General features: G+C 41.8%; 1 protein-coding gene across 2 annotated transcripts in view; it reads left to right on the forward strand.

The window, feature by feature from the left end:
- Positions 1 to 14,180, forward strand: part of LOC124263213 (caspase recruitment domain-containing protein 10-like) — a 77,110-nt gene that overhangs the window by 27,388 nt on the left and 35,542 nt on the right. For both annotated transcript variants that reach the window (XM_046697797.1, XM_046697798.1), the window contains exons 4-7: positions 5,562 to 5,728; positions 11,162 to 11,264; positions 11,452 to 11,610; positions 12,292 to 12,371. In XM_046697797.1, the coding sequence (XP_046553753.1) occupies positions 5,562 to 5,728; positions 11,162 to 11,264; positions 11,452 to 11,610; positions 12,292 to 12,371 (509 nt within the window). The remainder of the gene's footprint in view (positions 1 to 5,561; positions 5,729 to 11,161; positions 11,265 to 11,451; positions 11,611 to 12,291; positions 12,372 to 14,180) is intronic.

The following is a 14,180-nucleotide window of genomic DNA, read 5'->3' on the forward strand; positions in this document are numbered from 1 at the left end:
AAGATGTATAACACTCATGAATCAATATTGTGAGTGTCAACCCTCTTGCATCACAGTTAAGTCAAGAACCCAAATTTTAAATCTCAGCTTCCTACAAATAGGGTAAAAACATCTTACCGCAGCTAACATATACGCTAAGCAAATTGGAGCTTACATTCTTTTAATACGTCATGCAATCCCATCTCTACACACTTCCAGAGACTCCAGTCTTGAGAGAAAACCAAATTCTCAATGCAATAGTATGTATGCAAGAGTTCTCAACTTTTAGCTCAGATCAGATCATAAGCTGTATCAACTAATAGGCCAAGAAAATGCTCGTCTCACAACTCATTCACAGTGACCCCTAGCATGTATATAATGAATAGCTGGATAAGATCATTGATGAAGCGCGACAAGGGTCCACCGAACATTTTCAAGTCTCTACTATAAACTCGGCAGTGAAAGCACATAGTTCCTCGTACTAGTGGTTCATTTCTAATCCCACAGACAGAAGTCAAGCCTCAGTTCAGATCAGTTGATCATCTGTAGAAAGCCATAGTTACGAACTACACTTCTTGTCATGACCCGACCCAGTCACTTCTCCTGTTTACTCCATGATGTTGATGTACAGCCTTTATGTCAGGGAGATTGTCTAGTCAGTATTGACTAACAAGATGCCTATCTTTAAGTCCCATTACATCCAACATCTTGGAAATATCATGTATTAGAGGTAGAATTTGCATAAGAATTATTGAACAATTGTTGTCATCGATTATAATTCTAAGAATACTACCTCCACTACATCAGAAGTACTCCCTCCCCAATCGGAACCAGCTCTGGGTTGAAGGTGCTATTGCAGGTAAAGGTAAAACTAATTATGTATATTTGAAAGAGAGTAAGACTTTAGTTGAAAATCTGAAGTTTACTATAAACAAATTTAACTATTGATCAATAGTTGTAATGTGCCAAATCAACACCCTGAAGCATGCGGAATGCAACGCATTATTACCTTGGTGAATGGATCTAGGTGCATTTGACCTTGCATGATGTCAAAAGTCATATGACCATCTCCTCCTACCAGGTGCATAGTCACTGCTGTGTGAACAGTGGCATGTTTTGAGCAAAGTCACCTGGCAAAGCCAACTTCACTACTGCTTCATCTTCTTCAGTGAGGGTCTTCTGTAGTGAAGTCCAGACTGACGGAAACTTTCAGGAGTCAAGCTATTCTCCAGCCAACTACTTGCAGTCACCTGCTTTACTTAACGTCACCTGATTTAAGACCTTTTGCTTTTTACAAAGGACCATGTTCCATTATAAGCCAAAACACTGACAAGCATCATCAGGCCCTGGTTGAAAGGTGGTTTCTTCACTAGAAATAGTACACCTCAAAGCATCAAAGGTGATAAAGAAAAATGCCTTTAACTGTGCATAAATAACTTTAAATTTATCATACAGTAAAGGCAGGTACCTGGAGAATGGGATTTGCTAACATTAGAGATATACGTGCCCTCAGCTATCAGGTGATATCCGGGATCGTGTTGAGAAACACAGGTAGGAAGAAGGTATATGTAGCTACCCATCCTGTTTGCTGTGCAGTAAAGAGGTGTGGTCTAATCACTCATGGGGAACGTCAGACATCTTGATACCTGCTATGGGGTCTGGAGGGAACATTCCTGTGCTCTTCTTTTTAGAATTTTTGTATGGCACTTTGCCAAAAGATCAAAGGCACGATTGTAATTTATCCTGTGATTAGGTACATAATGGCCAGGTGTCAAGTTACCTTCTCGATGTACTTTTCAATACTGTGAAGCGGGATGGCACATCAGCATTAATTATTGATCTATGAAGTAGTTTCTCAAACTTGACGCTTAACTGGAGTGTCCTTGTACTTTAACCATGATGGTTCAGGGCAAGATTCTACTTCATTACAATACACATGCTTGTATCTAGCTTTATTTGTGTGTTCATTGCTTGGCACCACAGCTACATGACAGAGGTCTAGATGAGACAGTCCAGGATGTTTAGTGATCACGTTCAACCTACGTCACTATATTGGTTATTGAAATACTGTACATTTATCTATATTTGCTAGATGGTTCTATTTGTGATACATCAGAAAAAATCAAATTTACAAGAAGCAAACAAAATTTATAAAATTCAAAATATTAATTATTCAAATGCATTTCATATGTGTTCTCCAACTGTTAACCCATTCATTAAGAAAGAAATACATATTTTGTATTATGGCTTTCTTTAGACTAAGGAAACATTTGTTATCTTTCTAATCATGTGAGGGGCAGTGGGGTAGATTAGTGGTTAAAGCGTTGGCTCGTCACGCCCAAGACCCAGGTTCGATTCCACACATTGGTACAATGCGTGAAGCCCATTTCTGGTGTCCCCCGCCGTGATATTGCTGGAATATTGCAGAAAGCGGCATAAAACTATACTCACTCACTCACTCTAATCATGTGAACGACTATAAAACTTTTCACTTGTTAAAGATAACTTTATCCTGAACGCAATCCATCACTCAAGAATTTCAATGTTTGTTTGACTCATTCTGCGTCATTATGGAAAGAGTTAGCACTGCTGTCTGAAAATGTACAATATACCAAAACCAATGATCCGACAATATGTATGGCTTTTTTAATTGTTAAACATCCTGCCCTTGAGGCAGACATATTCTGTCCCACTTAACCAACTTTAAAGTCCACAATTTCTAAGAAAAATGTGTGCCTACCCATTGCATTTTCATTAGATCAATATCGTGTAACAATCTTTCGAGTGGCAGAATAGCACCATTTATTACCTGTTTTCAATGTTTCAATAGGTACCCTTATTAGAGGTCAAGTACAGAAGGAAAGTATGTGTACTTGTCAGGCCATTTCCTGACAGTTAGAGGAAAATTCCAACATGTGAATGTTACTCTGGCCTTCTGCACTTGGTGCTGTATCTGTGTTGTACACTGTTGCTGGTATCAATACTTCATCCTGCACACATACAAAGGTCTAAACAGGGGATGGTTGTTACACAACAAGTGCTGGTGTTTTACTGATCTGTGGAAATCCACGCCCAAGTCATATAACTGACTTGGTTGTTCATTGGTCTTCACCTGTCAATCAACCAAGGACAGGGCAGGACAAAGTCTATTAGATCCGCATAATTCATGGAATGAGGAAAAGATTTACAAATTAATCTGAAATTATTCAGATGTAATCGTATGAGTGAATATTTGACTTTGTTCATTTCAACACTTCCACTTTCATGGTTTATAACACTAATTTAATGTATGAGGTTTCCTGGTTTCACAAAATTTCATTTAAGAGTTTAAGAGCTCTGATTATAAAACAAAAACAACTCTTTGACCAAAGCTAAAATTCTCAAGAAATGTAAATAAAACTGTAAAGACAAGTATCTCTGATGAAGTGACACCAACTAGTTGACATATATTGCTCGTCAACTGACACCAAGAAGTTGACAAATGACAAATTGTACCGCTGTCTAATTTCTGAATGACATAATGATATATCAAATGGATATGTAAGCTCATGTATAACGTTATAAATGGGATAAAAAAAATAGCTTACTTTATTGGAACCATACAATTTCAAATACCCGGTAGTTGTGAATTGTTAGGAACAACAGAGCGTCCATCCCCTATATTTTTACTCAGGGAAACATGGAGGCCATGTAAAACTTATATAATAACACTGTTCTGGTTTGATGAACCACACTGGCTGTGCACAAGTTGTCCCACAGAGTCTTTAATGTAGATTAAAGCCATATTCATATGCAACAGAGGCATTTGTTGAGTTGATCATTCCAAGATCAGGAGCGGGAGAATTTGGTAATAATAGTTCCACTGCTCTATTTGTTTCCTTCTCGCATGCCCACCCGCCCCTGTAACTTGTTTTTGTCCCCCGCCGCAATGCGGAACAGGGGACTATGTATTCAGCGGCTTCTGTCCGTCCGTCTGTATGTCCCGATTCTTGTTAACGCGATATCTCATGAACTGTTGTACCCAATGTCTTCAACTTTGGTGACAGTCTACATTGGGGCATTACACAGACACCAGTCAATTTGGGTGACCTTGATCTTATTTTTAAGGTCACCATGACACTTTGACCACTTTTGAAACTCTTGTTAATGCGATATCTCATGAACTGTTCTACCCAATGTCTTCAAATTTGGTGACAGCCTACAATGGGGGATTGCCCAGACACCAGTTGATTTGGGTGACCTTGACCTTATCTTCAAGGTCACCACAACACTTTTCAAACTGTTGTTAATGTGATATCTCATGCACTGTTGTACCCAATGTCTTCAAATTTGGTGACAGCCTACATTTGGGGATTACTCAGACACCAGTCGATTTGGGTGACCTTGACCTTATCTTCAAGGTCACCACAACACTGAACACTTTTCAAACTGTTGTTAATGTGATATCTCATGCACTGTTGAATCCAGTGTCTTCAAATTTGGTGACAGCCTACATTTGGGGGTTACTCAGACACCAGTCGATTTGGGTGACCTTGACCTTATCTTCAAGGTCACCACGACATTTTTACCAGTTTTCAAACTGTTGTTAACGTGATATCTCATGCATTGTTGTATCCAATATCTTCAACTTTGATGACAGCTTACATTGGGGAATTATGCAGACACCAGTCGATTTGGGTGACATTGACCTTATCTTCAAGGTTACGACCCTTTGACCACTTTTCAAACTCTTGTTAACGTGATATCACATAAAACATTGCACCCGATGTCTTCATTTGTGTCGACAGCTTACATTGGGTGATTATGCAGACACCAGTCATTTCAGGCTTCTTGTATGTGACCAAAACATAAAAAGTAATAAATATGTTATAAATATTCCATTCTTTAGCGGCGGGGGACATTGCCATATCAGTGGCAAACACTTGTTCGTGCTGTTTCCACCCTCCATGTAATAGATGACTAGTTCTTAAATAATTTTCAAATTTCTAACTTTCTTACTTGAAGAAAGAAAACATTTTTCCATGATCACCCCCAAAATAGTTGTGATATTTGTTGGCAACATGCCTCTTATTTTGATGTATGATATTTTCATGCCTTTCCTAAATTTTAACAAACTCCACCCCACCCAAAATTATCTCTGATTATTGTTGGATATATATTTGTGAATATTTTCTTAATGGATATCCACATTCATCTTTATACAAAGTGTATTTAAGATAGAAACCAAAGAAAAAAATTGTGTTATTATTTTTTACCATACATGTAACCGTAATGTTGATAGCGCAAGAGTAGCTATTTGCCAATATTTGTAGTCTGTCGTACAGACCCTGCAGCAAATATATCCAAGAAAGCCCACGCAAGTCTAGAAAATGTGGCAAGTCTAGATTTCCTCAGCTTCAGGGTCTCTGAAAATGAAGAAAGTCTCAGGGCTCCTTTTCATTATATTTTTTTTTAAATATGTTCATTTCAGAGACTAGTTGTTAGTCTACAATATTTGCTACTTGTATTAACATTCTATATTGTCATCGGCTATGGACCATTGACATGCACTGAAATGTTTCTTCAACGTTATGTCCCTACAGGCTATGAGCGGCATGATGAAGGTCGTATCTCCCAGAACCTGGAGGAGTTTTCTCGGATGGGGTTCCGCGTGGCGAACCTCAACAACCAGCGGAATGATCTGTTCAACCAGCTCGAGGAGCTGCAGAGCATGCTGGAGTATGCGGAGAAGGAGAACAAAGACTTGGAGGTGACAACTTTTAACAAACGTCTTTTAATGTATTCCACAATTAACTTTTGTGTTAATTACATCCAGTTTTAGCTTCAATTGACCTCTTTTGCTTCTTCAACTGGTTATTACTTCATTGGCCTGATAAGCCTTTGTACTTTGTTTATTTTTCAACCATTTTTGGCCTTGATTGACCAAGAGAATCAACTTCTTTCGCTTCTTCAACCAGTTAGTGTTTCATTGACCTGGAAAAACTTCCAAATGTTTTCTTCAGACAATGTTAATTTTGTTCAGCTAGGAGAGTCTTTCTCTCTTGCTTCCCTGTCAGGATTCTGGGGCCATGCAGGTTCCCACTTCCAAGTTCTTGTGTTCACATGCCGTAAAAAAATTCCATGTCCCCTCATATTTGTTTCCCCCCTTTTTGTACTCCAGTTTAGAATAGGCACCTGGCTCCCCATGCTTTTCTTCACATTGGCATGTTAAAAATAACAAGTAGACCCCCCATTCCCTTGTGTGCATAATCTAAGGACAGAACAGGTCCGATGTACCCAATGCTAAGAGCAAATAAACTCAAGATAAGTTATCACAATGTGTTGTGTGGCTGAGGTTTTACTCACCTGCCTGTCTTCCAATAACTGCTCTGTATTTCACAGTATTTCCTGATATGCCATGAGATAAATGGGGTTGATGGGGTAGCCTAGTGGTTAAAGTGTTCGCTTGTCACACCGAAGGCCCAGGTTCGATTCCCCACATGGGTTCAATGTGTGAAGCCCATTTCTGGTGTCCCCGTCTGTGATGTTGCTAGAATATAGCATGATATCACTGGGCTGTATATCCTGATCTGCTCTGTTTCAGCCTAAGATAACAGTACTGTATTCCCTGGTTTGCTGTATCTTGGCATGATATCACTAGGCTGTATTCCCTGGTTTGTTGTGTTTCAGCATGAGATAACAGCACTGTATTCCCTGGTTTGTTGTGTTTCAGCCTGAGATAACAGTACTGTATTACCTGGTTTGCTGTATCTCGGCATGATATCACTAGGCTGTATTCCCTGGTTTGTTGTGTTTCAGCGTGAGATAACAGTACTTTATTCCCTGGTTTGCTGTATCTCGGCATGATATCACTAGGCTGTATTCCCTGGTTTGTTGTGTTTCAGCCTGAGATAACAGTACTGTATTCCCTGGTTTGTTGTGTTTCAGCGTGAGATAACAGTACTGTATTCCCTGGTTTGCTGTATCTTGGCATGATATTACTAGGCTGTATTCCCTGGTTTGTTGTGTTTCAGCATGAGATAACAGTACTGTATACCCTGGTTTGCTATATCTCGGCATGATATTACTAGGCTGTATTCCCTGGTTTGTTGTGTTTCAGCGTGAGATAACAGTACTGTATTCCCTGGTTTGCTGTATCTTGGCATGATATCACTAGGCTGTATTCCCTGGTTTGTTGTGTTTCAGCATGAGATAACAGTACTGTATGCCCTGGTTTGCTGTATCTTGGCATGATATCACTAGGCTGTATTCCCTGGTTTGTTGTGTTTCAGCGTGAGATAACAGTACTGTATTCCCTGGTTTGCTGTATCTTGGCATGATATCACTAGGCTGTATTCCTGGTTTGTTGTGTTTCAGCGTGAGATAACAGTACTGTATGCCCTGGTTTGCTGTATCTTGGCATGATATCACTAGGCTGTATTCCCTGGTTTGTTGTGTTTCAGCGTGAGATAACAGTACTGTATTCCCTGGTTTGCTGTATCTTGGCATGATATCACTAGGCTGTATTCCCTGGTTTGTTGTGTTTCAGCGTGAGATAACAGTACTGTATTCCCTGGTTTGCTGTATCTTGGCATGATATCACTAGGCTGTATTCCCTTGGTTTGTTGTGTTTCAGCGTGAGATAACAGTACTGTATTCCCTGGTTTGCTGTATCTCGGCATGATATCACTAGGCTGTATTCCCTGGTTTGTTGTGTTTCAGCATGAGATAACAGTACTGTATTCCCTGGTTTGCTGTATCTTGGCATGATATTACTAGGCTGTATTCCCTGGTTTGTTGTGTTTCAGCGTGAGATAACAGTACTGTATTCCCTGGTTTGCTATATCTCGGCATGATATTACTAGGCTGTATTCCCTGGTTTGTTGTGTTTCAGCGTGAGATAACAGTACTGTATGCCCTGGTTTGCTGTATCTTGGCATGATATCACTAGGCTGTATTCCCTGGTTTGTTGTGTTTCAGCATGAGATAACAGTACTGTATGCCCTGGTTTGCTGTATCTTGGCATGATATCACTAGGCTGTATTCCCTGGTTTGTTGTGTTTCAGCGTGAGATAACAGTACTGTATGCCCTGGTTTGCTGTATCTTGGCATGATATCACTAGGCTGTATTCCCTGGTTTGTTGTGTTTCAGCGTGAGATAACAGTACTGTATGCCCTGGTTTGCTGTATCTTGGCATGATATCACTAGGCTGTATTCCCTGGTTTGTTGTGTTTCAGCGTGAGATAACAGTACTGTATTCCCTGGTTTGCTGTATCTTGGCATGATATCACTAGGCTGTATTCCCTGGTTTGTTGTGTTTCAGCGTGAGATAACAGTACTGTATTCCCTGGTTTGCTGTATCTTGGCATGATATTACTAGGCTGTATTCCCTGGTTTGTTGTGTTTCAGCGTGAGATAACAGTACTGTATTCCCTGGTTTGTTGGGTTTCAGCCTGAGATAACAGTACTGTATTCCCTGGTTTGCTGTATCTTGGCATGATATTACTAGGCTGTATTCCCTGGTTTGTTGTGTTTCAGCATGAGATAACAGTACTGTATACCCTGGTTTGCTATATCTCGGCATGATATTACTAGGCTGTATTCCCTGGTTTGTTGTGTTTCAGCGTGAGATAACAGTACTGTATGCCCTGGTTTGCTGTATCTTGGCATGATATCACTAGGCTGTATTCCCTGGTTTGTTGTGTTTCAGCGTGAGATAACAGTACTGTATTCCCTGGTTTGCTGTATCTTGGCATGATATTACTAGGCTGTATTCCCTGGTTTGTTGTGTTTCAGCGTGAGATAACAGTACTGTATGCCCTGGTTTGCTGTATCTTGGCATGATATCACTAGGCTGTATTCCCTGGTTTGTTGTGTTTCAGCATGAGATAACAGTACTGTATGCCCTGGTTTGCTGTATCTTGGCATGATATCACTAGGCTGTATTCCCTGGTTTGTTGTGTTTCAGCGTGAGATAACAGTACTGTATTCCCTGGTTTGCTGTATCTTGGCATGATATTACTAGGCTGTATTCCCTGGTTTGTTGTGTTTCAGCGTGAGATAACAGTACTGTATGCCCTGGTTTGCTGTATCTTGGCATGATATCACTAGGCTGTATTCCCTGGTTTGTTGTGTTTCAGCATGAGATAACAGTACTGTATGCCCTGGTTTGCTGTATCTTGGCATGATATCACTAGGCTGTATTCCCTGGTTTGTTGTGTTTCAGCGTGAGATAACAGTACTGTATGCCCTGGTTTGCTGTATCTTGGCATGATATCACTAGGCTGTATTCCCTGGTTTGTTGTGTTTCAGCGTGAGATAACAGTATTGTATTCCCTGGTTTGCTGTATCTTGGCATGATATTACTAGGCTGTATCCCTGGTTTGTTGTGTTTCAGCGTGAGATAACAGTACTGTATTCCCTGGTTTGCTGTATCTTGGCATGATATTACTAGGCTGTATTCCCTGGTTTGTTGTGTTTCAGCGTGAGATAACAGTACTGTATTCCCTGGTTTGCTGTATCTTGGCATGATATTACTAGGCTGTATTCCCTGGTTTGTTGTGTTTCAGCATGAGATAACAGTACTGTATTCCCTGGTTTGTTGTGTTTCAGCGTGAGATAACAGTACTGTATTCCCTGGTTTGCTGTATCTCGGCATGATATCACTAGGCTGTATTCCCTGGTTTGTTGTGTTTCAGCGTGAGATAACAGTACTGTATTCCCTGGTTTGTTGTGTTTCAGCATGAGATAACAGTACTGTATTCCCTGGTTTGCTGTATCTTGGCATGATATCACTAGGCTGTATTCCCTGGTTTGTTGTGTTTCAGCGTGAGATAACAGTACTGTATTCCCTGGTTTGCTGTATCTTGGCATGATATCACTATGCTGTATTCCCTGGTTTGTTGTGTTTCAGCCTGAGATAACAGTACTGTATTCCCTGGTTTGCTGTATCTCGACATGTTATTACTAGGCTGTATCCCTGGTTTGTTGTGTTTCAGCGTGAGATAACAGTACTGTATTCCCTGGTTTGTTGTGTTTCAGCGTGAGATAACAGTACTGTATTCCCTGGTTTGCTGTATCTTGGCATGATATTACTAGGCTGTATTCCCTGGTTTGTTGTGTTTCAGCATGAGATAACAGTACTGTATGCCCTGGTGTGTTGTGTTTCAGCATGAGATAACAGTACTGTATGCCCTGGTTTGTTGTGTTTCAGCATGAGATAACAGTACTGTATTCCCTGGTTTGCTGTATCTCGGCATTATATCACTAGGCTGTATTCCCAGGTTTGTTGTGTTTCAGCGTGAGATAACAGTACTGTATTCCCTGGTTTGTTGTGTTTCAGCATGAGATAACAGTACTGTATTCCCTGGTTTGCTGTATCTTGGCATGATATTACTAGGCTGTATTCCCTGGTTTGTTGTGTTTCAGCATGAGATAACAGTACTGTATTCCCTGGTTTGTTGTGTTTCAGCGTGAGATAACAGTACTGTATTCCCTGGTTTGCTGTATCTCGGCATGATATTACTAGGCTGTATTCCCTGGTTTGTTGTGTTTCAGCATGAGATAACAGTACTGTATGCCCTGGTTTGTTGTGTTTCAGCATGAGATAACAGTACTGTTTTCCCTGGTTTGCTGTATCTCGGCATGATATTACTAGGCTGTATTCCCTGGTTTCTTGTGTTTCAGCATGAGATAACAGTACTGTATTCCCTGGTTTGTTGTGTTTCAGCGTGAGATAACAGTACTGTATTCCCTGGTTTGCTGTATCTCGGCATGATATTACTAGGCTGTATTCCCTGGTTTGTTGTGTTTCAGCGTGAGATAACAGTACTGTATGCCCTGGTTTGCTGTATCTTGGCATGATATCACTAGGCTGTATTCCCTGGTTTGTTGTGTTTCAGCGTGAGATAACAGTACTGTATTCCCTGGTTTGCTGTATCTATGCATGATATCACTAGGCTGTATTCCCTGGTTTGTTGTGTTTCAGCGTGAGATAACAGTACTGTATTCCCTGGTTTGCTGTATCTCTGCATGATATTACTAGGCTGTATTCCCTGGTTTGTTGTGTTTCAGCATGAGATAACAGTACTTTATTCCCTGGTTTGTTGTGTTTCAGCATGAGATAACGGTACTGTATTCCTTGGTTTGTTGTGTTTCAGCGTGAGATAACAGTACTTTATTCCCTTGTTTGTTGTGTTTCAGCGTGAGATTGCCTCACTGAGACCTTATGCTATGGACAACCAGCAACTGTTGGAGAAACAGCTTGAAGCTGACAAGGAGATTCGCAACCTCAAGGATGAAAACAGTGAGTAGGGTACTAAAATTGTGTAAAAACTTGAGTGGAAATCACATGTCTCTCTGTTAAACTAAAGCTGTGAGTCATAAGAAAAGGAATGGAAGAAAATAACTTAATCTTTTGTTTCCTTTGTCTCTGGTTGCACTGATAGATAGCCTGAGTTTCCTGGTGCTGAGAGTCTGAACTTGCATTGCAGGAGAATTCATGAGGAAGAACATCCAGTATCGAGATGATGTGGAGCGCCAGATGAGCCGCATTGACGAGCTGCTCGTAGACAGAGAGGACCTGGAGAACAACCTGAAAGAGAGAAACAATGAGCTGGAGAGAATGAACCAATCACAGGATGTGCTGATAGGTATGTTTACTTGGTACAGAGAGAATGAACCAATCACAGGATGTGCTGATAGGTTTGTTTACTTGGTACAGAGAGAATGAACCAATCACAGGATGTGCTGATAGGTATGTTTACTTGGTACAGAGAGAATGAACCAATCACAGGATGTGCTGATAGGTATGTTTACTTGGTACAGAGAGAATGAACCAATCACAGGATGTGCTGATAGGTATGTTTACTTGGTACAGAGAGAATGAACCAATCACAGGATGTGCTGATAGGTATGTTTACTTGGTACAGAGAGAATGAACCAATCACAGGATGTGCTGATAGGTATGTTTACTTGGTACAGAGAGAATGAACCAATCACAGGATGTGCTGATAGGTATGTTTACTTGGTACAGAGAGAATGAACCAATCACAGGATGTGCTGATAGGTATGTTTACTTGGTACAGAGAGAATGAACCAATCACAGGATGTGCTGATAGGTATGTTTACTTGGTACAGAGAGAATGAATCAATGAGTATTACTTGGTACAGAGAGAATGAACCAATCACTGTCCCACTAAAGAATATTGTACACAAATGGAGTGCAGCATGCATAGCCTTTACCTAGAAGAGCTCACTGAGTAAGTCTTCCTCTTAACCTCAGTAGTGCTTAACCAAAGTCAGTTTCTAACTTTGTTTGTTACTTGTTACAGAGAGGTTTGAAGAGGAGAGAAAGAAATCCCAGCGACTTATCAACATAGCAACCCGTAGAGAAAGACACACTGATGACAATGTAGGCATTTCTACTTTGTGTACAGGCAATATGGATCAATGTTATTTGTGTTGCAGCATCGGTTATTCTTTTTCAGAAGAAGTCCTCCTTGGGGTACTTATAAGCATTAAAATGTCCATTTTAAAAACCTACGACAGTTGTAACTATATTTCAATAAAAATATTTACAAAACGAAAAAACACGTTCTGCATTATGAGACCACCCCTACAGAGCCCCCGCGGGGCCCCCTACCGGCAAGAGCAGGTAACTCTCGCACCTCACTTTTCATGCTGTCGTCTTACAAGAGAGACGTGCGTGTCGTTCATTGATGAAAATGAGTGCTAAAGAATCAATTAATGTATGTATGGTTCCTCTTTTCTCTCTCAGACGGGCGCTAGATGGAATTGTAGGTTGATTTTTTCATTCATGATTGTTGTAACTTAGTCGGACAGGCTCCATTTTCCAGCCAGGTGGCAGGCAAGATGGCGGTCGGTTTAACTTCCTTCTGTCCTACGGTTGTAACTTTTTTGAGTTACATCGCTAGGGTGGTAGGGTATTTCAGCGATGTGTGGTGAGTTGGGTAAGTTTTTTCATATGTTTTTTACGCTGTATATGTTACGCAGGAAGCTTGCATTTTCGCCTCTTGTTCATGATACATGTTAAAGGGTTAAAACTGCCTTAGCTTTTCACATAGGGTTTATCGCCCGTGCTTATTATGTTTTACTTGTGTTGCATATATGTGTGTATTTTAGACTGTACATCAGTTTCCATTAAAATGGTTCTGTTTGTTACAGTTTCACCCGTGCGTTGCATGTGCGGCCATGTTGCCACCACAGGATACTCACGATGTGTGCCTCCGTTATTTGGCCGTTGATCACCCTGATGATCTAACTTGTGAGAGTTGCCAGGTTTTCTCACCCAAGACGACTAAGCGTCGGTCCGCCGATTTTTTGTTTTATACAAATTTGCTGCAGGCGGGGGGGACTTATGGGCTCAGGACCCACCATCTAAAGCGGCTAAAAGTAAGAAGAGTTTTTTCTACTAGCAGGGGTGGGGGTAAGCGGGCCAAGACGGCGGATAAACCTTCTTCCCCTATCCCCTCCACTTCCACTCAATCAGATTCTGCACCCTTCCGTATTACTGATTTAACTTCTATTTTGCAGCAACAGATGACTTCGGTTCGCTCGCTGATCTCGGACGCGATGTCCGGTCTCCGTGAGGAGATCAGCTTCCGTTCGGGAGTTAGCGGCGCTCCGGGGTCGTCTGTCGGGGGTTCCCCTGCCTCGGGCTTCGGTCCGGGGACGGGTTCTACCCGGCTCTGGTGACCCCTCTGCTGGTGTGCCTGTGTCTGGCCCGAGCTTCGGCTCCAGTTCAGCGCAGCGTACTTAGCGCGGTGGATACGGGTCTCGTACCGTTGGCCACCAGCTCACAAGCAGGGTTTTCCGAGCGCCGGTGCTACCGGTCGACTCGGGGCCTTACGTTACTTCGGGGAATCCTGTTTCGGCAGGCTCTTCCCTGCGTCCTCGGCGACCTGGCTCATCCTCGAGCCTAGGGTCGGTCGGGCCAGGCGTCTCGGCTCTTATGGCTCCCCTATCTTTGTCCGTGGAGCCGACTTCCGTGCTTTCGGAGGTGACTCTGGATACCGAGAGTTCGCTTCCGGGGGAGCGGGAGGAGGAAGCCATGGATGAGGACGGGGGGCAATTTTGCCGCAGGTGGTCGTGCCGTCAGATGACCCCGACCCCGTGGAGTTTCGTCTCCCTGGGGAGGCGTTTGCTCCATGTCGGGTCGCCGAGGCCCACTTGCGTATTTTACCTTCACTGATTAGTGAGG

The sequence above is a fragment of the Haliotis rubra genome, unplaced genomic scaffold (assembly GCF_003918875.1).
Source record: "Haliotis rubra isolate DU_JTF1 unplaced genomic scaffold, ASM391887v1 Scf871, whole genome shotgun sequence".
In the NCBI taxonomy this organism is placed as follows: domain Eukaryota; kingdom Metazoa; phylum Mollusca; class Gastropoda; order Lepetellida; family Haliotidae; genus Haliotis; species Haliotis rubra.